General features: G+C 43.2%; 3 protein-coding genes across 10 annotated transcripts in view; 1 reads left to right on the top strand and 2 right to left on the bottom strand.

The window, feature by feature from the left end:
• Positions 1-25,082, bottom strand: part of smc1a (structural maintenance of chromosomes 1A) — a 128,579-nt gene that overhangs the window by 58,073 nt on the left and 45,424 nt on the right. The window lies entirely within an intron of this gene.
• On the top strand, positions 2,358-10,140 carry zgc:153867 (uncharacterized protein LOC337226 homolog). Of its 5 annotated transcripts, none has more exons than XM_037478077.2 (7): positions 2,358-2,582; positions 5,206-5,233; positions 7,097-7,240; positions 7,399-7,572; positions 7,885-7,962; positions 8,557-8,604; positions 9,555-10,140. In XM_037478077.2, exons 1-6 carry the CDS (start codon positions 2,406-2,408, stop codon positions 8,583-8,585), a joined length of 630 nt encoding a protein of 209 aa, XP_037333974.1. In that variant the 5' UTR covers positions 2,358-2,405; the 3' UTR covers positions 8,586-8,604; positions 9,555-10,140. The 5 variants fall into 5 exon arrangements, with proteins under 5 accessions (XP_037333974.1, XP_062420582.1, XP_037333973.1 ...); XM_062564598.1 differs by lacking the exon at positions 5,206-5,233 and adding an exon at positions 4,969-4,996 and having other exon boundaries at positions 2,360-2,582; XM_037478076.2 differs by lacking the exon at positions 8,557-8,604 and having other exon boundaries at positions 2,364-2,582.
• On the bottom strand, positions 11,789-21,067 carry c1ql4a (complement component 1, q subcomponent-like 4). 4 transcript variants are annotated; one of them, XM_037478072.2, is made up of 4 exons: positions 20,681-21,067; positions 20,277-20,361; positions 19,188-20,091; positions 11,789-13,387 (listed from the first exon to the last, which is right to left on the bottom strand). In XM_037478072.2, exons 3-4 carry the CDS (start codon positions 19,731-19,733, stop codon positions 13,208-13,210), a joined length of 726 nt encoding a protein of 241 aa, XP_037333969.1. In that variant the 5' UTR covers positions 19,734-20,091; positions 20,277-20,361; positions 20,681-21,067; the 3' UTR covers positions 11,789-13,207. The 4 variants fall into 4 exon arrangements, with proteins under 4 accessions (XP_037333969.1, XP_037333970.1, XP_037333967.1 ...); XM_037478073.2 differs by having other exon boundaries at positions 19,188-19,919; XM_037478070.2 differs by having other exon boundaries at positions 19,188-20,361.

The raw sequence follows: 25,082 nt of genomic DNA, 5'->3' as shown, positions 1-25,082 counted from the left end.
CAGTATGGTTTTGATGTCTGGGGTGCGGATCTGGATCTGGTAGTGGTGGGTTTAAAGCTCCACAAGACGCTGCCTAATGATGGTGCCAGTCCTCCGGGGCATAGGGAACTGGAGCATCCTGGCCTGCACCACCTCTACCTCCCGCAGTATGCCCATTGGCCCGGCAGCCTCTAAGCCGCCTTTTCCCATAGCCTCATTGTTTAGTAGGCCCAACACTGTCAATATTAAGCCCGGCTAATGTGATCTAGAGGCAGCTGGAGCAGCCCAGATTATTACCATGACACAGCCGACTGAGGGGTGTAATATCATTAAAAATAAATCAGGTGGTTTGGAGATTTGAGCATGGGGGGACTTTGAATGGCATTAAAGTGGTAGAACTGGCGTAATTTCATCAGTCAGTTGAGCACTTCAATGGATCTCTTGAAACATTTCCTCTAAATTGGAGAAACTTAATTTAATTTCACAACACCTAGACAAAATTACAGAAAGACATATCGATGATGGCAATATTTCCAATTAAGTGTCCAATATTTTGCAAAATCAATTTGTTATGTTAAGAACTATACAGACACCTGGATAGATTAATGTTTCAATTTGCTCATTTTGGTGTAGTGTAGGTAATTTATTTGAAAGCAGACAGTGCTATTATTAGCCTCATGTGGTGGATTATTGTTGCAAATGAGGAGGAAAACGTGAGGCACTGCTAATCTTCTTAAAGTGTTTGCCACTGAGCTGTCTGCTCGGCAGACTCATCAGCAATCAGCTGGCAATAGGCTGCAGGCTGACTGAATATATTAACATTACAAAAAAAAATCAAAAAAATAAAAGCCTATATTGTAGCTTCTTCTTCATGTCATTTAGATAATCTGGATGATTTTGTTGGGGGGGGGGGGTCTTTTTTCATCAGTTTGCATGTTCGATCCACTATTGAAGCACCAGGAGTGCCGTTGGTCTCGCAGCAAGGGTCTTATGTCGCTATTGTTTTGACGCTTGACCCACATAAACGGTCATTTCAAGGCCCATTGAACGCGCGATGGATTGTTCCCAAATCCACTGCGGAGTAGGTAGCATTGATTATTGGAGGAAAGGGTAGAAAGACGCTAGAAGTTGTCGATTGGTTTGCTCCTCAGTGAAGTTGAATTCAATCATTCACTAGTGCGTCACTCTTAAAGTTCTTTTTAACTTAAGTACTAACGTATCAGGCTACTAAATATAGACCTAGTCCAACCCATGGTCCTACCAAAAGAAAATGGAAAGGTATAAATAGGGTTGTGCAAAATAGCCCATTATTAATTGTTTAGGATAAATCATTTTATAGTATAATAATTGATACACAATTGAGAATGTGTGGGTTTTTGTATTATTGAATTGAATCTGTGTACCTCAAGCTGTAAAATGAATATAGTTGCGTGAAAAGAATAACATTTTTTCCTCTGGAATGGAAAAGTATAAATTACGTAGAAAATATAAATAATAGCGTAACATAAAAGTACTCCCAAATTCTGCCTAAGTTCATTGGTTATTTGAGTAAAGACTCAGATAGAAATGTAATGCATTATCATTGTTATTATTGTTACATATACTGTACATATACTGTTACAAATACACAGGGCCTCTGTTGTATCAATACATCAACATCTATACACTCAACAAAGACCAGCATTTTATGTAGTGCTGGAATAAGTTGAAGCCGAGAGCATTAGTTGTGGCTTCCTGTTGTATAATAGTGACATCTAGTGGCTCTATTATGAACAAACGTAACCTTTTTGGCTGTGCCATGCTGTATACTCTGCAGTGTTTACGGCTTTATATTCATGTCTTTTGGATTTAGCTGCTTTCGGTTGTGGTAAATTTAATTCCTTTATATATTATTGTGTACTAATATCATCAGTGATACATTATGTTTTGTAAGATTGGTAGCATCACCTTCTGTTAAAAACATTTTGGATCCACTCGGATCTCTTCAAAAGTGTTATACGAGCTAAATTATAACCTTGCCAATTTTGGTAAAAACATCTATGCTAATCTTTTTGACTTGGAAAAAAGATAAACATTTGATGAGCATCAAGCACACGTTTCATCAAGTCTGGAAGAAAAGAGAAACGATCTGGGGGGAGAAACAAAAAGAACAGTTAATCATTTTTGAACAATTTATTATCAGCTACATGCTGATTTGATGATTTGAATCACATGTCCCTCCTCAATCTTGACACATTCCCTCACATGCTACTCTGTCCACCTCTGCCTCTTAACTGCCGGTCCCCGACCATCATCAACGTCATCTCTTCCCCCCCCCCTCCCCACAGCTCCACAGGACATGCACACTTATAGCTCACCTCCTCTTATCCGCCATACCAGCAGCTGGTGCAGAGATTTGACGTTTTTGGCTGCCCTCAAGGTTAGGAATGGCTCCTAAAAGAGAATCCTCCATTAAGAAGTCTCCTTCTCCGGTGACTCAGCCCAGACTGGGTCCTCCTTTCCCCTGCCTCCCCGTGGCTGCTGCAGAACCAAAAGCAGCACCAGAGCAGAGACCTAGGATGCTGCGAGCTTCGGATTCCCCGTTTGACCCCGCTGCTTTGGAGGTGAGTGGAGTTCAATACAGTACGTTTTTTCATGACTGAGCTAATGTGGGCATTTATAAGTTTAGGCTATTTTTAAAAAGCCATGTACTATTAATCACATCTATGAGTTCATGTACATGTAGTCAAGCTTCAAATCAGAAATCAATCGTTATTTGTTTGCCAATTAGCTCTGCGATGATTCGCGGATTAGCTGCTTTCTACGATACTAATATTAATAAACCGTCAGCAATAATCTGCAATGAGACTAAATCTAAGATAAGCGAAGAAATGGGGCACCGAAAGTGAGAATGTCAGTCAGTGGCCTCCCCAGGGAGAAAGGGGATATTTATGTCGCAGTGTTTGCCAGTTCTTTCATCAAGAGATTCCAATTAGTGAGACCTACACACCTATTGCTATAATCGTTTTTTAAAGGAAGCAAAATATAACATTTACCCTCAAAGAGAGGCCATTTGTATTATTCACTCCATTAATAATTTAGATAGGTTTGCTTGACCCATTTTTCAAAGCTAGAGACTGCCTGCAAAGAGAATGGACCTCCCCATCTGTAAGATATAGGTCACAGTTATAAGACTAACTTGAGGCCGTTTCACTATACGTCATTTTACAGATATATTACGGGCTCATGTTTTTGTAGTGACACATGTTTCCTTATATTGTACAACACATACGGCAATCAGGGATTGAGCAAACATGATGTTGTTTGAAAAAATGTGTCCTTTATTTTGAATATTGAAAAGTAAATAAATATTAAGTTGATATATGTATTTAGAAAATAACATCACATAAGCCCAAGTTATTGGTATTCTCAGGTCAAACGCAGGAATAGATCAATTAGAGAAAACATGAATGTGAAGATGTGTTGAAGAAACTCAAACTACAATGATGCCCACATTAGACTTTGCGCTAATGTGCTTTGTCTTTGTTTGTGCTTTAGCTTTGCTGCCATTCTTTAGTGCTTTACGTGTTACATTGTGTTGCTGTTACTATCCCATTTTTTGGAGCGAACCCATTCAGCCTGCTGCGTGGGCCATGTTAAAACTTTCACTTCCGCCCACAATGGGAGCACAGACATGACAACTGGACGAGTCCAGTGCTTAAGTAAGGCTGCTAAAACACATGGCATCAGTCCATGACCTCACAGGCCTAAAGCAATCCTTCCTTCTTTCACAGCCAGACATTCATATGTCAAACACACAGTCCAAGTATTCTTCATAGTTATTTTAAAACCTGTCTCAAGTAGAATACACTTTACTTATAGGCTCCATTGACTCATTGCCTACTTTGTAAAGTTAAGGACTAGCAGTTTAAATGACCCTCTGAGATCTAATACTGTCCTTAGAATGATACATAGTGACTGACAGTGAACCTTAATAAAAACCACTTAATTCACTGGCCGATTGCTATTACCATTGAAGGGCTACTTGACACACAATGTCTCCTGCTTCATTCATTTGATTAAGTAGTTCACTTCAAGTGTACATTGGAGATGTCTAATTTCCCATGAACACTAGTTATGATTACACAAAATCTTTTTTTAATTTAAGGTGTGCACAACGAGCAAAGGAACATTTAATTACGAGTACAGATGGGAAACGTATTTAAATCCATTCATTGAATGTAAAACTAGGAGGAACCAAATATGTGACACGAATGTCTTCTTGCCTCCCGTCTGTTAAATTATAATTAACAATATAGCTGTGTAATACCTGTCACCTCAATCATAGAGCAAGCAGTTCAAGCAGCGTTAAGGAACATAACAAGGTGCTCTAAACCACAAGCCATACCTTTATCTCCATTGCTATATATGGAGTGGAGCTGTTCGCCCTCGGGCCTGGACGTCGTGCGTCTTACGTCATGACGCAGTGCCGCCATAGTCCGCTTGGTTTCCTCCTTCTCACCAAGCCCTTCTCTAAAAGCCGTCACACATTCTTTGGTTTTCCGACTCCTCGGACACACCTCAGCCAGTGCAGACATGGTGGGTTTTAGTTATTTTTGCTCCCTTCGACTTAACTAGGATAGCAAGTGTTCTCGTGTAATGACCTTATTTTCTCAAGACAATTGTTTAGCTTTCCTAATACGATAATTTGAGTTTCAATGTCTGAATTTGCTCGCGGGAGGATAGCGGAAGTGCAACTTTTGAGTAGCTAACATTAGCTCGCGCGGTAGAATGGGTAAAGTTAATATTCACACGACAAGCTAATTTAGGTCCTCTAAATACCTGCGTGTAAACTAACCGCTGCTGAATGTTTTACTGTGATGGAATGTGTTGTTTGAGTCAATCTAACTATCCGAAAAAACATGTCCAAACGCATTCGAAGTCAACACAAGCTAGCTTGTGCATTGCAAAGGGAGTCGTAATCATGTAGCCTAATTTCTCTTTGAACAGTCTGACTTCTCGGAAGATCAAATCCTTGGTGAGTTATGATTTTGTGTCGTGACCTTTTTCTAAGATCTCTTTGCATGCTTTCATTCTTGCTTGGTCAGGGGACACTTTGGCCCTTATCTCCACTATCACCCTGCTCTATGCCCGCCTGTCATAGCTGTGTGTTTTTAGCCCAGGACTTCCTTCTTGATTTCCAAACTGTTTCATCACTGTCCACTTGCAACTGCTTGTCCTTTCCAGATTGAATTTAACCTGGATCAGATTCATGGTAAGTCAGTGAAAGGGGGCCGCTTTAGCTGCAACTGATGACTATCTCGATCGGAGTGTTTAGGGTGTGATCTGCATGTTACTTTGGGGGAAAACCTAAACGTTAAACTGTTGCATCGAGTCGCTTCGCACTGTTGTTTGGTCCGTCAAGTCAGTCATTTGTTCCAAATAACGTTATGATACTTACGATCGTGTGTTGCAGTGTTTTTGTATGTGGGCAATTATGCATCAGCAGTATTTCTAAAGCCAAATGTAGCCGAAGTTCGTATCTTGTTATCATACGTCGTGTTCGTTTGCCATAAACTTATCTTCAAAGCGACGCATCTTCCAGCGTGCCCATTTTTGGTGTTTGACACAGTGGTGCATGGTTTTTGTCCTTAGGCTGCTTTGTTTAATCTCAGTTGACATAATTGGCTATAGCTACTCTCACCCTCCTCCTCCTCTGCTCCACTCCTCTATTACCAAATATGGTGTTGGGAAAAGTGCTCGCATGCCAGAAGGGAAGAGCCACATTCCTCGGAACAGGAAAAAGCTCCACAACAGGGCCTGAGCTTTTTGGGAAAGCTCGGGCACTGTCTGAATACAGTGTAATCTACTCACGGTGTTTTAGCTGAGCTTTTTGTTTGACTGTTTTTAGATGAAAGCCACAGTTATCAACCCCGTAATCACTGACAAGATCACATCACTGCTGATAGATGATGAAACCTTGTTATTTACACTGGGAGTTTATTTTCATAAAAGGGCTGGAAGTTATCAGCCTCATTGACTGTAAAGCAGTATTTGTGTTGAAGTAGAAAAACAAACCTTGTAAGGTTCAGGAACGAAGCAACCATACGATCATCCAGACCGCTTTATGAATCTGGTAATATGCATAACTAAAACTGGGAAATACTGACTGATTGATTGCTACCAGAAGATGGGCAAGATAGATAGGACACTTGATACTAACGGATTGTTTGCATTATAACTTTCACATTGTTTAATCAAATACGTTTTTGTTTCACCTGTGTGCTGATGAATATTGAAACGTATCTGATCAGTTTGTGGTGTTAGTGTAAAGTGTCACATGCATTAACATGAAATAGTTAATTCAATACTTTTTTTTTTTTTAGCAATTATATATTTGGTGTGTTTTTAAAGTTTTCAATTAAGATTTGTCTGCTTTCTAATTATTACTTTGCTAAGTTTTAAGGCAAACTTTAAAAAATACTTTGAACACGTCTTAAGAGTTTAAAGTACATGTCTGAAGCTTTTAGCTGATGGTGACACTCTCCCGGAAATGTGCTAAGGCAATTGAGGGGATTCAGGCCATCTCATTTACAATTTCTCTTTAACAATTATCTGTTTTTGTAGCGACAGTCACAGCCAACCAGATGACCAATGTGGATATGTGCTATTTTTTGAATTGAGGAAGTTAAGTTTTTTTTTTTTTTGCTATGTCAAAACGCGTAGTATAGAGAGCCAGCTGTTTTTGCTGTGGTTGCACCACAGTTTACCATGAAAATGGTCCCGTTAGTGAGACGTATGAAAGACTGGATAATGAGTTTAAGCTTTCCCATAGATTTGTACAACTTATTACATCTTTTCTCTGGGGAAAGCCTAGAGCGGCATGTGAAGCAGGCACTGGATGGTGAGTGTAGTGCTGTGTGTCCTGTCGGCATTAATGTAGGCCTACCAGCAGAAAACCAGGTCATGTCCCAATCTCCTTCTCTTGTCTGCCTGTTCTCATTTACTGGCTTTTCTGACTTCATCTGTTTCCATGTCTCTAAATCATTCCTCCACACATTTCTGTTTATCTCCATTTAAAAAGGATGAATAATGCAAATCCCTCTCCTAACTCGTCATGCGTCTTTTTACCCTGCAGAGTTCAAGGAGGCATTCTTGCTGTTCGACAGGACAGGAGATGGCAAGATCAGCTTCAGTCAGTGTGGCGACGTCATGCGTGCTCTGGGACAGAACCCTGTCAATGCTGAGGTGCTCAAGGTCCTGGGAAACCCCAAAGCTGAGGGTGAGAGGGGAAAAACACTCAATGGAAGTTATTGCTTTTTATGCACAGAAATTAGGAAAAAGTCACTGCCCTGGAAAAAAAATCCTGTTTTTCTTTATGAACCATACTGTGTTTTCTGCAGCTGGAAACTCAGACATTCCTTGTTTTTATTTTTACAGAGATGAACCTCAAAATGCTAGACTTCGAGCAGTTCCTGCCCATGTTCCAGGCCATCGCTAAGAATAAAGATCAGGGCTCCATGGAGGATTTTGTGGAGGGACTGCGTGTCTTTGACAAGGAGGGCAACGGCACAGTAATGGGGGCAGAGCTTCGTCACGTCCTCACCACGCTAGGCAAGCTGCCTTTATATGGTTCTTGAGTAGAAATCTGTTAGGGAATTTCATATACTATAATATGTATCTAGCCATTTCAAAAAAGTATTTGCTGAAAATGAAATATACGTTGTATTAAGTCATTTTTTGCACGTTATAAATCTGGTATCAATTCTGCATGTGTTTATTTTTTATTTTTCAGTAGTATTTTCATTCTATTTACTTCTGTACTGGTGTGCTTTTATTTGTTTGTAAAATCTTTGGTCCTACCGTTTTTTTTTTTTTTAAGATCATAATATCACCCATGTAATATGATTTAATCTGTAATTTCAGGTGAAAAAATGTCAGAGGAAGAAGTTGAGACGCTCTTGGCGGGACACGAAGATGCCAACGGCTGCATCAATTACGAAGGTAAAATGGACACTTTGCAGCATGGTGTTTGACATCTTGTTGCGCATACCCACTACGGTTAATGAAACATCATACCCGGTATTGGCCAATGTGCTTGTCAGCACATGCCTTTTTATATTGTGTTAAAAGGAAGATTCAGTTTTCTGCAAAACCGACAGTGTTTCCCCCCAATCTTTGTCCTCAAGGGGTCCTCCCGCCCCCGGAAAGAAAAAAAGAAAACAAATAGAATTTATTGACACTTTAATTTTATCCTGGTCTTTTCTTTGTTCTGGTTCCTCTCAGGTGTGTGTGTGTAGCAGGAAGATTCCATTCAAACATTGGTCGTCCAATCACTTGTTGCCCCTCTGTTTCAATGTCAAGCTGAAAAAAACATTCAGGCTAAAATTTGGTGTTGCAGCAATATTTTCCTAGTTATCCAAAGGCAGTCATTGGAAGGCCCTTTTTTTAAATGGCCAGAACAGTGAGCTAATGGCTTGGTCTTACAATGTACGTATCCATCCTGTTCACTGTATATTTTATGTGTCTCTACCACTGTGGTTAATGTACTGGTTTAAGAGGCCATGTATAACCGTGTTAAATGTTCTTCCTCCACAGCATTTGTCCGCCACATCATGTCAGGCTGAGGGCCGGTGCGGGCATTTGGTATACCATGAGATCTCACCTCCAGGCTTTTCTTCATTCTAGTTTTTCAATAATCCTCTCCCATTAGGCCACCCTAACACATATTGGCTGTAGTTTTGCTTCATAATTTGCAAACACAAAACAATGTGCTGTTGCAAAGTAGATTTTGACCTATAGGTGTCTGAGAAAGCCTTGTGGTCCCTCTCATATTAGTAGTGAGGCCATTGACCCGTGCGTAGGCTCCTGCTGTTCTGCCTGTCTCCCATAAAGCCCTTTGTCTTGGCCCCTGGCTGCCGCATGCCCCTCTGCATGTGTCTAAGGCTCCCCTCTGTTAATAAGGGGCTATGATGGACACGCAGGCAAGTGACTGGTCTCATTTGGGGAACGCCTGGTAGCCAATGGACCAGTTATTTAAGCTGATCGCTTTGGAGGTCATGAAGCAGCTCTTATCTCATTTGCATGTCATTTGCACCATTTAAAATGGTCTGTTTCCTCTGTCAGTGTTAGCGGTGCTGCTCTTATGAAAAAGATAAAGTGCACAGTTGATTGTGGATATTTTCTTTACATTTGAATATAGCCACCAGTTTGGGGAGAGTGGACCAGTCCCCTTTCTACTAACCAAAGAAATGCAAGGAGTTGCTCTTGTGCTGATCATTTTCTCCTCCTTACTTATGGAAGCTGAATTTGTAGCTGGCCGCTGTCTGACTGGACTTAGTTCCCTTGACCGTCTCCCCTTTTCTCTGCTTCTCTACTAGAGGAAAGCATTCAGCGAGGATGGCTTCTCTAACCAGCTCTTTGATCATAGACATGGCCCGTGTGCTTTGGCTAAATAGGAGATGAAGATGCTTCACATCTTTCTCTCAGTACCATCTTCAACACTTCTCCCCTCTGGGTGATCAGAGTACGGGGGATCTGCCCCCCAGGGTCCACACCACGACTCACACCTGTCTCTCTTGTGTCTTGTTTTGCAGAACTGGTCAGGATGGTCATGAGCGGGTGAAGACTAAGATCCAACGGCTTTTTCTACCCAGTCATATGTAACCCCCTTTTTTCAGTTGGCTTCTACATCACTGCCCCCCCCCCCCCCAACCTTTTCCATGCATTGGTTTTCCACATTTATTTGATTTAAGAAGTGCCTTTACATTCCCTACAAAGACCACAAATGTCCCTGGCCATTACTGCCAGGGACATTCATGTATGTGACCAACTTATGTGCAGTCTTAATGCTTGCATTAACATTCCAAGATGCAACATTTAAAAGGACATAAATTGCTAATGATATACTGTAAATATAGATACCAGTGTGTCAATTCTGGAGGGGACTTTAATATATATATATATATATATGTAAACATGTACGGTAACTGTCAGCAACTTACTGTATCATTGACTAAGAATTTATTTGGCCGGGAAATATGTTCCTCCAATCTTGCGGTTGGCCGGTATATTCAAAACCATATTATCATGAGTAACAAACATTTCAAATGGTTTGCTATGTTTTTAATTCACCCCAACTTAGTTGCTGCCTTTAAATAAATGTTTTTTCCTGAAGACTCATTTGGATGGTTTTGAGATTTGTTGAGTTAAATGAATAATGTGCGCGCTTAGTTACGTATTGTCTTAAGGTTTTGTGCGCTTGTTTTTCCGTGGACACCAGAGGGCAGTGTTGCTCCTGGAATCAGCTGGTCAGAAGGACCACTTTAGTGCATACAAGAGATGCACCTTAATGTGCTCTTAATGCATTTTTTGCATGTGTGTGTAACATATTAAATAGAATGTATGCTTTGCTCAGTATATTCTTTTAATGGCTGTCTAAAGACTTTCATAGTTTATTTATGGATATTACAAAGTCAAAACTAACCTAATGAATATTTAGTTGGTAATTTTCTGTGTACGCTTTTAATTCTTAAGGAATGATTCAATGACAGTACTGAGATGTGAGCAGTAGTAGGCCGTTTGGTGGCTTCCTGACCTTTTCTTTATTTCCATCACAAGCAGCCACAACTATTTCCTCATTAGTGTGTGTGTGTGTGTGTGTGTGTGTGTGTGTGTGTGTGTGTGTGTGTGTGTGTGTGTGTGTGTGTGTGTGTGTGTGTGTGTGTGTGTGTGTGTGTGTGTGTGTGTGTGTGTGTGTGTGTGTGTGTGTGTGTGTGTGTGTGTGTGTGTGTGTGTGTGTGTGTGTGTGAGAGAAGAGGGGGTGGGGGTCAGTAGGGTGTCATAGTCCACTGCTGAATAGGTTGTCCACTAATTACTCTGGGTGTGTGTGTGGTCGATGGAAGTCAAGGCTATTGATTATTTTAATCCTCCTATTTGTGAGTCTGTGATCCTCGTGGCTCTGCGTTCGACGGGGGAATCGCTAATGGGCCTCAGCGCAGCCTGTCTCAGACCTCTCCCCGTCCAATTAACTTTCAACTGGAATGTGCCGGTGGAGGGGGCCGGGCTCGGGCTGCATCCCTCTTCCTCCGCTCGGGAGCAACAGATCCACCAAATCCTCCATAGGTCTATGATGCGGTCAGCTCTCTTCTCTAATTGCACGGTGTGCTTTTTGCCAGTAATCTGACAGGTATTCGTCTTTGGCACGGAGAAGACGTCTCTTTAAGGAACTGTTTAAGTGATGTTATTGGAAATTTGCATTGCTTAAATTAGCTGGTCACCTTAACTAGAAAACAATAGTATTAAAAAAGATCTGCCTTTCATTTTATACCACATATAATTGTGGGTTATGAGTAGTGTTAGGTGATCGTTTAATATAAAATCACGCCCACAGATCCAGTACAGTTCATTGGTTCTTTAATGCCATTGGTAACAAATTATAATTGTATAACTGTTCATAAATCTATTTAAACAATTTGATTTAAATAAAGAGCTAACGGTAAGTTAGTTGGATTGATTATTTAAAAAAAATACCCACCTTGTATTTTTTAACCCCCCTCAATACAATTAGCACACCGACATGATGGCTAACAATCAGATAGTTGAATTAATCATGAATATGTTGCCCAAACATCTCCATGGGTAAAAATAAAACAAATATTTTCAGGGTCGAGCTTCTCAAATGAAAGGATTTTCTTATCGTTCTGATGGCATTAAGCCGCATGTCTTTGGGGGCTGTTAGTCGGACAAAACAAAACAAGGAATTTGAAATCTTACACTTAATTAATTAAACAATTAATTAAATTTCGTAAGTGATTGTTTTTTATTACTATACTTTTATCCAATGAGAGAGCACAGTAAATGTGTTTTTAGATGGATGTCACGCCTCATCCATCAAGCACAGAACCTATTTGGTTTGTTTGTAAACCTGATTATATGTAAAATTTAACTTGTATACATCAGCAGGATTTGGTATATCCATGGTGTATTATGTGCAAAGATCAATGTAGCAGTATTAATGTGTGTGTTTTTAATAGCGTCTTAAATCGTATTGGAAATCCATGTGGAGGCAGACATGGCTGTGGGTCAGCCAGTAGTGTCCACGAGGCCATGTCATGTATCCGATTCTCCGGTGACTCCAAATATAACAACGGTCTGCATGGATTTATGTGGATTTGTCATGAAAACACACGTCTTCATTCAGCCCTGACCCCCGCCGAAACAACGTGCAAGAACACAGACACGGTAGTTATAGATATTTTTAATAGCAGGTGTCTACTCGGCCTATTCGACGTACCTGTTAGCCCAACCCAGGATTACTGTGTCGATACATATGATGATAATTTGACAGAGTCTCTTAAAAATAAGGTATTAAGTAGGAATGGCAGTGTGATTCCAGCAATATATTGTACAACATTTAATGTAACTAAAACACTCCAGCGGTTAATGCCTCATTATACAACAATGTCTATCCACTCATACAACATCCACACACACACACACACACACACATTCTCTATTGTCAATAGTGCACTTGGCACTTCATCACACAAGTGCCCTCCCTAAAATGTCTTGTAGTACGTTCGGTTTAGTTTTGTCTTGCTGTGATATTCTGCATCATGATGGAAACCGGAGGGAGACTTCTAACCTCTGTGTTTATTCAGATGGCCTTATTTGGATCAGTATGTCCCCGATGCAGGATGAAGCACAACAGGGATTTCCTTTCAACTGGTGTAATTCACTTTAGGGAAAAACACATTTCACAATGATGGGTTGCGAAACGCAGGCCATTTGAATCAAAGTCGTTGGAATGACCAGCAGAAATGCATAAAGTAAGGAGTGCAACACAGCCAATGGGGCCCATTATTGCATTGAAAAACAAATATTCTGATGGTTATATTGTAGTTCTCACAATGTCAGTTAATTGTTCTAGATATTTCCAAGCCGGAGCGTGCAATTGTTATGCGCACCAATACTGTACATCTTCTGTTATTCATATTTGCACAAAAGCTGCCGGTAGTGAGAGTTGCTGGCTCAAAATCACGCTACTCGACTCTGTTATAATCTCAGTATGCCTGTATATATATGTGTGTTAACTTGCATTAGTGTGTTTGTGTGTGTGTGTGTGGTCCCAGCAGGAACTGAGCGGCTGCATATCTGTGTATTGTGCATTGATTTGCATACGTCCGTGTAGGTGCGGTTGTGTTTAAGTGTGTGTTGGTGTTCCGCTCTGCGTCGGGAAGGATTTGATTCAGTCCGGGTAGATGAGGAAACCGGAGAAGGTGCTGTACTTGTTTGTGTTCCCTCCGTGGACCTTCCCTCCGTCCAGCTGCACACACACCTCGTCGCCCACGTCCAAATGCAGGATCACGCTGTTGGAGGCGTAGTCGTAATTCTGATCGGCGTCCTGAGCGATGGCGCTGGCTCTTACCTGTCACCCACGGAGAACATGCGCATAGACAATTAGACCATGAAGGAAACTGAACAAACACTTGCAAAGGTCACCGCCACTTGCTCAACAGCCCCTGGAACCCAGCAGCTCTTTCAAAACCCCCAAAAGCACCATCTCATTCCTTTATCGCATGTCCTCCTCTGGGTCGTGATCAATTATTGACAGCCTTCAAAATGAGACACTCGTGGGTATGACATCACCTTCGCATTCATGCCGGATAAACTGATGGATTGTGACCTGTGACCCCCAAAGGTCGGACTGAGAACACAACCGCTCTGACTGTTATTGATCCGCTGTGGCTGAGGCTCACGGCTGGGCCGAGGATGGGGATGTGATTGGGTTGTGGAGATAAGCGGAATCATTGGGGACAACAGGTTGTCCACAGTGGGTGGGGGGGGGGGGGGGGAACTGGCTCAGCCTGAGAAACGGCATCACCATCAGCTATTGACCTGTTGCTTGTGATGCTGCGGCCAGTTCAATACGCATGATATTGAGTTGCGATGCCGAAGCCAGACAGTTTCACATTTGCATGCTGCGCGTGGGTTCGTTGTTATTGACCCAGCAGCAGTGGATCTCTGCTTATTTGTTAGCACATTTAATTAAGTTTACTCATCGTGGACATTTAAGTACACATGCTTGGAATTGCAACACACTTGTTTCAATGCATGTAAGGCGCTTGGAATAAATAGGGTGTGATAGGAAGATATAAAAGTGTAATTGTATACTGAGTTGCTGTCCTAAAACCCTCCCATGTGTTATGTATCAATAATTTGGATGGGGCGGCTTGAATCATCAGACATATGTCTGCCACCAGTGGCCTTGTGTCTGGCTCCGTGTCCATCCACGGTGGGAGCGCTCGATTCGTGTCAGCAGCCAGACGAGACACTCGCATCTTCATGACAGCCAAAGAATATGATCTGCAACTCAACTACCTGCCGTCATGTCGCTCCCATCAGGCGGCCTCACTCTCCCCGACGGGCAGCCATCAATCACCGAGCAACACGGCACGAATTACTGTCACAGGAAAGGTATGCGCTCATCCCTATCCCACCTATCCATTAGACCGCTGCCAATAGGGGCTCTCTTTAAATCACATGCATGTTGGTGACCAGTGGTTAAGCATGTTAAGCATGGCCTGTCTGAAACAGATTTATTACAGGCGCCGATACGTCGATCTCCTGAGGCTCCTCAGCTAAATAACTGCACATTTAAACCAACCATAGCAAGTGTTGTACTACCACAACAGTCTAGTTGTGTTAGATTTAAGATTCTACACACCACGTAGTCCCGGTTATCAGTATTTCAAATCAGTATGAGATGTACGCAATGTAGTCCTAGACATTCATGTTTACTCTAGTTTGTTAGGTGGTAATATAGTTCAGAGACACAAAATTATCAAAAGGGACCATGACTGTAGACACTACATTGATAAGTTGACCAATAAATCAAATAATTTGATCACTTCATGAAAATATGTGCGTTATTTGACGTCCTTTTCATCAATATTAGTATGTGGGTGGTTTTCACCATGTCATCTACTGAAGTGGTTTCGAGTTCTTTGTCTGTGGACACATTTTGTCACTTTGATAGCGTAGCATCTGTGCGACAGGCAGAACAGATCATCGGTACAAAGGAACATCGAGTATTGATAATTAGTTATATAATCAGAGCCATATTTTTTTATTTTATTTGGGGTACCTTTGTGTTAAAAAGGGCAGCCCAATTAGTGTAACTGAACAATGAACATCTACTCCTCTTTGGCCCCGTGGACCATCTCTCGAAAAGCGACACCCATCCATTGTCATCTGAAAAGGTTAAATTGTTGTTCTGCTTGACACGTGTAGTGACAGCCAATATCAAATTTGCATCTCTGGCTGCAGCTGACAGCTATGCTGTTGTTGTGACTTCCTCTTGACACAAGGCATATGTCATCCTCCTCATTAGTTTATCCAAAAAGTGTAATCCAGGGAGATGTAGGGAGATCCCCCCCCCCCCCCACCCCCACCCTCTTAGGTCTTCTCAGATTCTCATGACTTAATGCATGAAAGCGTTGCTGAACACTCACACCAGAGAATAAAATACATCAGTCAGCATGGATGTCACTTTGCCAATATGCCATCTGTGAATTGGTGCTTCAGCTGATGTTCCCGCGTGCGAAAGGCATAGCGCAAGCCGTCCATTAATGCAGACGGCAGACAGACGGGCATGAGAGAGCCGTTGTGGGATTAGGACAGGAAGCCGACGGAGGAGACGGATACGGCTGGAGGACACAGCCTGATCCGTGTGAACCAGGCGGCACGCTGTGCTGATCCTGGAGCTTGAAGGGCTGTGAGCCGTGAGGCAGGAGCCCCCAGGGTTCGCCTGTGGCTGTCTCTGTCTCTGCCTCGCCCTTTCATTACAGGGCCTATAGTAAACACGGCCGGGTACAGAGGGGGCCACAGGCAAGGAGGACGGGAAGGATGGGGGGAACGGGGGAACGGGGGGGGGGGGGGCAGTAGACGCGGCGCTGAACACAGGCCAAGATGGATAAAAAGGAGGGAAAAAACAAAAACAACAACAACGACCAAGGGGGGTTGAGGAAGGGGGGGAGGGGGCATAGAGCAACAGACTGATCAAGCGAGGCTATTTTGTGAGACCGGTGAGATGTTTGGGGGGGAGGGGGAGGGAGGAGGGGGGGGGTATATGAAGCCTTGTTTTTATCCGCGGGTCTGTGCTCCACTGGTAATAAAACTGACAAGATGCATTCACTGTGATATACGGACCTCTTAGAGTGGAGACAATAGAAAAGTAGCTGTTAAACTTACCTAAGGGACTCCAGCACATTGCAGGGGCCTGGGGACGTGTGTATGGTGGTGGTGGTGGTGGTGGTGGTGGTGGTGGGGGGGATGATGTTGTGGGAATGAAATATTTATTGGACAGGCTTCCCCTCTCCTTTGGGAGCCCAGGGATTACGCGGCGACAAGCAACTGTAGCATTGAAGCGTACCTTAGATTGCTATTACCTGCCACGCAGGCTGCTTCGCCACGAGGCTGAACCCTTTGGACAGTATGAAATTGGTGGACTTATTTGAATTACTTGTTTCATGAGGGGCACATTTGGGTATTTATTTTGATCTTTTATGGACTGAAAGACGACTTCTTGTCTGAATTATCGTCTCAGAACAAACTGTTATATATCCAACACTTTCCGTCGGCTCTGAAGGGTAATTAGATTTCATCTGCAGCATATCTATGTCTCTGTGCTGGGAAAGTTAATTCAGGTGCCGGCCATTACAGCAAGTGATGACATTTTAACACTACTGTGGGAAATAACTTGACCTTTAACTGAGCTATTAAAAGACTCTGGTGAAAAGAAATGAGAGAGGAATTAAATGGGAACTGAGCCAGGTATCTATTTGTCTGCATTTTACATTGAAATAAGAACATGTATTACAGATTTACAGTGATGCATTATGGGAATATAAATGAGTAGGTAAACAGCTCCCCAACCAGTCAATGAGGAAAAAGGAAGGGATTTTTGAGAAGGAGCGTGTGACGTGTCGTACCAACTTTCATAGCATCATGCATGCTATCATTAGCACAATAAGACTCTACCCACCTGGAATGTATACAACTCATATGTCCTCGACAGTGATTTAGGGATATAGTGGTTGATCAAATCATAAAGGAATGATTGGAACTTTTTGTTTTGAGTGGTGCTGAATGAATATTCAAATACTATGTTTTGAATGCATAATGATGTATGAAGGCATCATCTTTTCGAAACTGCGTTACCAAATTTGGCCATTTGGGCCTTCTGTTTACTGACTATGTATTTAACATTTAAAATGGGAGCCAACAGCGGTAAGCAAATATCTACATTGTACATTTGAATTACTATTGCATTACAAACATGAAAACAACTCAAATGTTAACCTATTCAATCACACATCCCTGACTCTGAAACCCTATATGATGTCTTGTGGCAGTTAGATTGAAGTCTGAGCAGGTCAGCTTCAGAGAGGAGGGATTTAGTAAAGAGTAATAGGAATTGGATATAGGAATCCTATTTAAGCCTTGGCACACTTAGCGCATCCCGACATCACACGATACCACACTTGTGTGTCCAAGTGTGCCTTTTTATTCATTAGCAAAGATACAGGAGTTGCAATAATTGGTGGAGGAAAGCTATTGTTACCCAGAATTAGTTTATTCACATTTCCACTTCACACTTCCTATGGTGTTTAAAAACAGTTTGTAAATCAATTTTCTGTCTTTCCCTGGTCGACCTTGATCACTTGTCAAGCCGAGGCGCGTTGAGTGGGTGTCCATTGGTCATCATGCCTGATCTCATCCCGGCCTTCACCGGCAGCCTCCCCGATGCCTCGTCTACCAGCCCACTGTCTCCACGCCTCCATTAAGTCATCTATCTTCCTCTGCGCCACCCCTGATCTTGCCATCAACTCACTTGTCTTGTTTTGCGATTCACTTTCACTCTCTCAGTCAGAGTGGACGCCTATGCTTTTCTATGTCGTGTCAAGTCTCTTGTGTTTCATTCATTCTCGCGGAACAATTCCAGGAAAGAAACCCGACGTTGCAAATCACCGTATCTGTTGAGGTGTCAGAGTTAGGACTCGAGTGGGAAGGGAATTTGGCAAAATAGTTGCGATGGAAATCCTTCTTTATTGGGTTTAAAAAACAAAATCAGTAGGCAGAGAAAATACCATAGGTCAAGCACTTCATGGCACATGTTATTATGTTTGTTTAGATCCTTGTTAGGTGAGAGCTCCACAACCGAAATGTTTAAGACGGCCACCTGACAGGTGTCAGATAGACCAGGGGTATGATTTCAGAGTTAAAAGGAAAGGGTATTTAATGGGGAATCTATTAACAAGCTTGGGAGGAGGTTAAGGAAAAGAAAGCACAGCGGGTTCTAATTTAAAATGTAAAATAATTGAGCAGGTTAGGAAGACTGGAATGATAATACAAGACGAAGAAGTAAGTAGGCAGCCTATATATAATATTCGACTTTGTGGCACCAATTCAAATCTTCTAAATTGATCTTATTTACAACTGTCAGATGAAACCATACAGTATGTATTACCCCTCATTAGGCCCTGTGCACGGCCAAAGAGTTCTCGGTAAATTTCATGTCTAGAAAAGGAGTTCTGAGCAGAGAGTATTTGCATTTGAAGTCCTTGATAAATTTATGAATGTAAAAAAAAAAAAACTTGATGAATGTTTCCTGAATTTAGAGAGTCCTCTGATAAAATCCCTGTGATTTATCCCACGTCTTCCCCTCTCCCCCCCGTCAGCCCGTGTGTCTTTAATTAGTGTCTGGGGAATGAGCTAGTGGATGAGTGGACTGTCAATTTTACATTAATTATTTATTTGGCTGGGATGTAAACTGACTGGACCACGTACTGACGGACACTTCTCCTGTGCTCTTTTGCACTTCTGTTTAGGCGATAATCAAGCTCCGTGTATGATACTCACTAATTAGACTGTTCCCTTTGGCAGCGGCGGCGTTCTGCCACTTGTCATTTAGCCGAAGCGCGGATGAGAATGCAAATACCCCTACCTGTGATTTCTAGACTGTATAGCGTGGATTTCCCTTAATGAGGAGAAAATATTGCTCTTTCCTTCTTTGACCGTCCTGTGGCCGCCTGCTAAGTGGAATGTGCTCCGAATCTGAGGAGCTCAATGTTACTGAGGCGTACGCGAGTCAACGGTTACGCAGGGCGGTCAACCACACACATTTATTTTCACACGTGCACGCCAACACAAGCACGTTTACTCACCAGTCCGTTCTTCTTCAGGTCCGCCCACATGCTGGTTCCGTCACCCCCTCTCATTAAAACATGGTAGGTGAAGAAGTAGATGCCCGGCAGAGGACAGGTGAACTTGCCTGTGCTGGGCTCGTAGTAGTTACCTACGTTGGTCACCACGTCATCAAACTTCAGCACTTCACTTCCCTCGTGCTGCTTGCGTAGCCCTGCGTAAAAGGCGATTTTGGGAGTGTAGAGTGAGGGTGAATAGCCCCCGGGACCTGGACCCACGGGCCCCTGTGGCCCTGGTTTGCCGGGCTCTCCGGGGGGTCCACGTGGTCCTTGGGGGCCAGGGATCCCTGGAGGACCGCGGAAACCAGACTTAAGCTTCTTCCCCGAGTAGTCCTGGGGCGGGGGGGACACAGCCGTCAGCTGCTGGCCGGGCTGAGACGTGGTGTAGGGGTCGCAAACCATCCTGCAGCTTCCAAGCATTTCAAAATGGCTTCCTGCATTTTCGGCGTTCCCCCCTTTGGTTGTATGGACAAGAAGGGGAATGGCCACCAACAGTATGAGAACCATGGCCACACCTACAGCAGCTCCAATGACTCGTTTCCTGCGGCTGAGCCGCGAAGCGGCCAGCGTCAGGAAGTCCTCTTCCCCCTTGGCTGGAATGGTGCCGGCCAGGATGAAGCCTCTCCGAGAACCTCTTTGGTGTGAAGAGGTGTAGAAGGATGTGGAGAGGAGTGGAAGGGAAGCTGTGTTTCACTGAAAAAATTGGGATTTCTCAGATGGGTGGTGACTCAAAATACAAAATAAACTAACTGATGAGCTATAAAGTCTCGTTCAAACTTCTTTTGACTTCCCTCGTTGTCCTCCGGTCCAGTTTATTTCTTAGCAAAAGACGGAAACCATGTCTGCCACTGAGAGGGTTGTTATGCTGAAATGGGAGGTGGTGCCAAATTCACCTTATTTAGGAGGGGGGAGGGCTATTGTTTTAATGTGTTTTGAAGTATAATTTTTAGAAAATCAAAGAGAATTCATCTTTCAAGCCCCTTTCAATGTTCCAATTAATGCCATGACTGAGAAGAACAAGTTGAGGGATCAAAAATCTTTACAACTCACATGTAACCGTCCACACCAAAAATTCACAGGTTTTCGGCAACCAATAACACTTTTTAATGCATTCCTCCACTGGCTACATCTGCATCTGGAAAACCGAGCAAAGAGTACAGACACCTTAAATTGTTAAATGGTTGTAGATACGTAATTAATTTAACTGTGATATAATTGCTATCATTCAATGAAATTTTCAAATCAAATGATAAGGACACAAATCTAAAAAGGTATGTTTTCAACAAAGAAGTTATTCATGCTTTTTATAACTAAGTAAAATAATAATTTATACAGTTTTTATTGTGTTTCTTGTCACCCTACGTGTAAATGTAAAATACGAGAGGGTCGACAATGCACCATGAACATAAATGTTTCCGCTTGGATTTAAAAGAGTAAAAAGGAAGAAAACTCACCATCTGCATCATGAAGCAAAGAAATCTGTCGAAGCAGATAAAAAAAAAAAAACGTCCTGTTAATCCGTTCAGTCCACGTCCCACCAGGAGCGACGCGAACACTTTGAACGCAGCGCCGAAGAGCCGCCGGGCGCGCGCGCGAGATGCCAGGAAAGTGAATGAGTGATTTATTTATTTTTTAATCTGCGCTAAATCCCCTCGGTTAATTCCAGTTAGAAAATAGAGTTTAAATGCCCCTAACTTCAAAGAAAACCAAGCCGGGCAAATACCTGTTCGAACACTTCCGAAATGAGCGACGCGCGACCAGAGGCGCTCTCATCCAGAGTGACTGTGACAATATAGCTTATCGCGGTGTGCTCCATGGGCAGCCCTCATCGACACCTGTTAGCTCTCTCTCTCTCTCTCTCTCTCTCTCTCTCTCTCTCTCTCTCTCTCTCTCCCCTCCTTTACATTACACATTTTTATTTTTATTTTGCCATGCTGTGCTGAAGCAACGTTGGGATTTGATCAACCTCCCGTGTGCATCTTGTTATCCTGACATCCACCTGTTGTTTGGGGGGGGGGGGACCAAACTCTTCTCTAGCATGAGGAAATGTTTGAAGTGTTACAGGATGATGAAGGCAGATGTTTTCATCGCCTGTGCCCTGGCGGAGGGGAGCACACACAGGACGGTGAGTAAAAAGAAGCCTCGGCGGGGTGTGTGAGGCAGGGAGAGGAGACACTAAACGTTCCCCCAGACCATTGTGTGTGACTTGCATCCCACAGTTAAAAAGCCTCATTAGTGCGACACCCTGCCCCACGCGCGGTGCTGCTCTTTTTTTCCCCTTCACCTAAAACCTCACGCGTGCACACACACACACACACACACTATGCTGGCACTATGCTATACACACCAACCAACCTACACACACACAGAGACAGGCACATGGAAGAGCCATTTTTGCACCATTAGTAAAGGAAGACCCCGTTTTGTATTCTTGAACCAATCCTGTCGCTGTCGCAACGGGCCGAGGGGAATAGTGCCACGTGTGAGTCTAAAATGTCTCCTGATCACCTTCCATTTCTGTTACATCTTGGGTAGATTTTTTTACTCCCATCACCTGTCTGACTCGGCTCAATCGCCACTCTGTGAGTTTTAAAGTTTGATGACTGAAGCACCGGGAGCCGGGGGAATGGGTCTACATATTTGATGAGACGCTTTTTATTAACACCACCTCTTCGACCTCTCTCTCCTCAAATATGATGACCACCGTCTGGCCATGTAGGATCAACAGACCTGATCCCCAGGGACAGACAGGGGCAGGTAATCGTTCAAGGTGGGTGATACAAAAACAATACAGCTTTGGGGTGTAACAATATGTTCTTGGGGGAGGGAAGTTGATCCAGAATTCTTTTATGAGTCTTGATTACAGGATTTCCCACAGCAAGGGAAAGTTTGGGGAGCCATGGCCCGTGATGTGTGATTTTGGGGGGGGGGGGGGGGGGGGGGGTTGAGATGGTGAGTGTCAATGCCAGTTTGCACTGTCGGTCATTCTGTCCCACTAGAACAGTGCTCAGAGCGCCGGGCAGATGATCATTGCCAACAGTCAGAGGCAATATGCTCAGGATTGGATTTTTAAAGCCTGTTAAAATATTACTGAGGTGATTAATATTCAAATATGTGCATGTCTTTCAGCTGTCTGTCTCCCTTTCCCCCTATTCTCCTCATGATTTGTTCCCTTTAGTATTCATACTGTGCACAATTTCAACATCATGTTGATGAAAGGTCTTTTTTTAGTTTATTGTGTCACTTGACTTAACTTTTGACTCACACATTCTCCACTGTCACTAGGAAACGGGCCATTGGGGGAATCAGTACTGGGCTTTTTGAATAATCAGTTTGTTCAATAATTAATTTCATATATAATGACACACCAAGAATAAATCTCTCTCTTTTGTGCACACACATGCATAACTTGAGCTCTACTTTTTCTCCCTTCTATGTAAACAAGTAAGAGAGAAGCAGGAACCTATTTATGGCCACATTACTCATGTAATATTTCTCTTCCGCTGTGGATGGTTTGTGTGCGTTTTTTTTTTTTTTTTTTAAAGACACAATTAATTCTTCAATTCAGGCTTCAGACTTCAGCATTTAAATAACTCTATATGCTTATTTGGCAGAAAAACAAAACAAAGAGGTATTTCAAGCGGAGTGGCAATGGGTGGAACAATCTCAGCTGTATCAGCCCAGCGGTACGTGGATGACATATTGCGTTTTGTTTGTGAGACTGTGGCACCGTCACACAATCCAAACCCAGCGCAGCGAGTGTGACCAGCACATACTGAGCATCAGCCCTCAGGGATAATGACATATAGTCCCCAAGAGGCACGTTGCTGCCAGAGGGCCGTCGCTCCCAGGGGGCCTCTGCTCATGTCTTCCACAGTTAACAGGGACAGGAACCCAGCTATTGAGGGCCCTTTTTTTATTTCTTTTTTTTGCTGAGAGAGATTACTCTCTTTTAAACCAATTTAGAGGTCATTAGAGATTTAGGGAGTGATCTAAGGGAAGACTAAAGAAGAAAATTGAGGGAAAAGATGCTGGAAGTGACGATCTATATGTTGCTGCATTTACATTCACAGCACATGAAGAGCAATACGAAGGAACATGTGATGATTGTATTTGGTTTGACAGCTCTGAAGAACATATTGTGGAATGAAAGCAAAATGAATTTGAGGTCTCTGCTGAAAATGCGTCACGTGTCTTGCAAAATAATTCCAAAATGAATATGAAATTTGTCAGCAGTCCATGCGTTACATTGTTATTTCACCTTGACATAAACGTATTATTTCCTGCCTGACATACTTGGCCATGTGTGTTAGCCGTACAGTAGACTTGTAGGCAGATGTGTCTACATCCCGGTGCTGTGCTGTTTCATTAAGCTCTGATTATGGGACCTGATGCAGAGTGACAGTGTGCAGATTGAGTTGCGCAGCCACTCTAATTCTCTCTATTAATAAAAAGCCTCCACACTGCTGTCCTGAACCACATTTATTAATCACAATTTGTCATCTGTCCGATGCTCCACCCTCTCCTTCTCCCCTTCTCCCACCCTCACTCTCCTTAGCTGTGTTTTCCTCCCTCTTCGCAGGGCAAGTTATTCCCTGCCCCTCCCACCCTCAGCCCTCACCCCGGCTCCATTTGCCTTCAGCTCCGAAACGTGGTCTGGCATACAGAGGGAGGTTCTAACCCTCTTCCCTCACACACACACACGCACACTCACACGCGCTGCGGGCTCACTTTAACTGCACTCGGGGAGGAGTTTTTTCAGCTTTAATTGGCCAAAAAACGTTAACAACTCTTGGGTCCTTCGGTAACAATCTCCCTAAGATGTATTATACTAAATGCTTATTGCCAGCCTTGCAGCACAAATAAACCTTGTACAGTGTAATGCATCATTAGAGGGATGAGATGGCCTTTTTTATTATTATTGTTTTTTTTTTACATAAATCTTAGACATCTGGAATTTCTGTGGCCTCAACATGTTGCCAGTTAATCAATAAGTGTGATGGCATATCCGAAATGTGTGCATTATTGGGGGGGGGGGGGGGTATTCTGATAACTAAAATCACATTTCTGCTCATGTCTCAGTCAAATGGCCCTTGACCCCACTCGGAAAGATGATTTATGAGTCAACCAGCCCCCCCAGGTGCTGCTCCACCGCTCCAATTTCCAAGCCGCATCTAAGTCCATGGTCTCGACACTTTTTGGATATTCAGTAAACTGCCATTTTATCACAAGGCTAAACTTTACTTGTAGTTTGTTTCCTCGGGAGTAGAGGTAAGTCTGATTGTTCACCGCTCAGCCACACATCTAAAAAGCAACGCCCCCTCCCTCCCCCACCAACCATCCCGCAACCCAGAGTCCCCCCACAGCACCACGGCCCCTCTAATGTCTCCTTTGAGCAGAACGGGTGTTTAGGTGAAACAGAGGCGATTTTCATGTGCAAATGTCAGTCAGTCCGCTCCAAGCAATCACAGGCCCGTCTTCTCCAGAGATCCCGGCTTGAGACACGGCCTGAATAATTTAGCAGCTCTGTGCCACGGGGCTTTAGGGTCGCAACCTTCTAAAGTGATGACAAAAAGACGTCGGCTGACTCTCCCTCCCGTTCACTCCCATTACCACTCATTTACCATTCCTGGTTGGGGGCGGACAAAAGCAGGGGGCCACGCTGGGGGAGAGGAATCATCACTGCTGTATAAACTGCGTCAGAAAGCAGGGCACGACTAATACAATGACATTTTCAGAGCGTCCCCAAGTCGGTGGCGATCCCCTCCTGTGCCGCACTGTGAAATATAAACACACGTGATCACCCAAGCCGGCAGTCACAGACAAAGGAGATGATGGACACATACGCAGATAGAA

This window comes from Pungitius pungitius, chromosome 1 (assembly GCF_949316345.1).
Source record: "Pungitius pungitius chromosome 1, fPunPun2.1, whole genome shotgun sequence".
Lineage (NCBI taxonomy): Eukaryota > Metazoa > Chordata > Actinopteri > Perciformes > Gasterosteidae > Pungitius > Pungitius pungitius.
Note: the sequence above shows the minus strand (reverse complement) of the source record. Positions and strands in the feature narration are given on the sequence as shown.

What these genes read in the sequence shown, in the direction of transcription:
- zgc:153867 (XM_037478077.2), top strand. Translation starts at nt 2,406, where the DNA reads ATGGCTCCTAAAAGAGAATCCTCCATTAAGAAGTCTCCTTCTCCGGTG. An exon ending in TAACCTGGATCAGATTCATG is followed by an intron (nt 5,234 to 7,096) that starts GTAAGTCAGTGA and finishes TTTACCCTGCAG; the next exon opens with AGTTCAAGGAGGCATTCTTG. An exon ending in TCACGTCCTCACCACGCTAG is followed by an intron (nt 7,573 to 7,884) that starts GCAAGCTGCCTT and finishes CTGTAATTTCAG; the next exon opens with GTGAAAAAATGTCAGAGGAA.
- c1ql4a (XM_037478070.2), bottom strand. Translation starts at nt 19,733, where the DNA reads ATGGTTCTCATACTGTTGGTGGCCATTCCCCTTCTTGTCCATACAACC. An exon ending in ACCTGAAGAAGAACGGACTG is followed by an intron (nt 13,388 to 19,187) that starts GTGAGTAAACGT and finishes CGTGGGTGACAG; the next exon opens with GTAAGAGCCAGCGCCATCGC.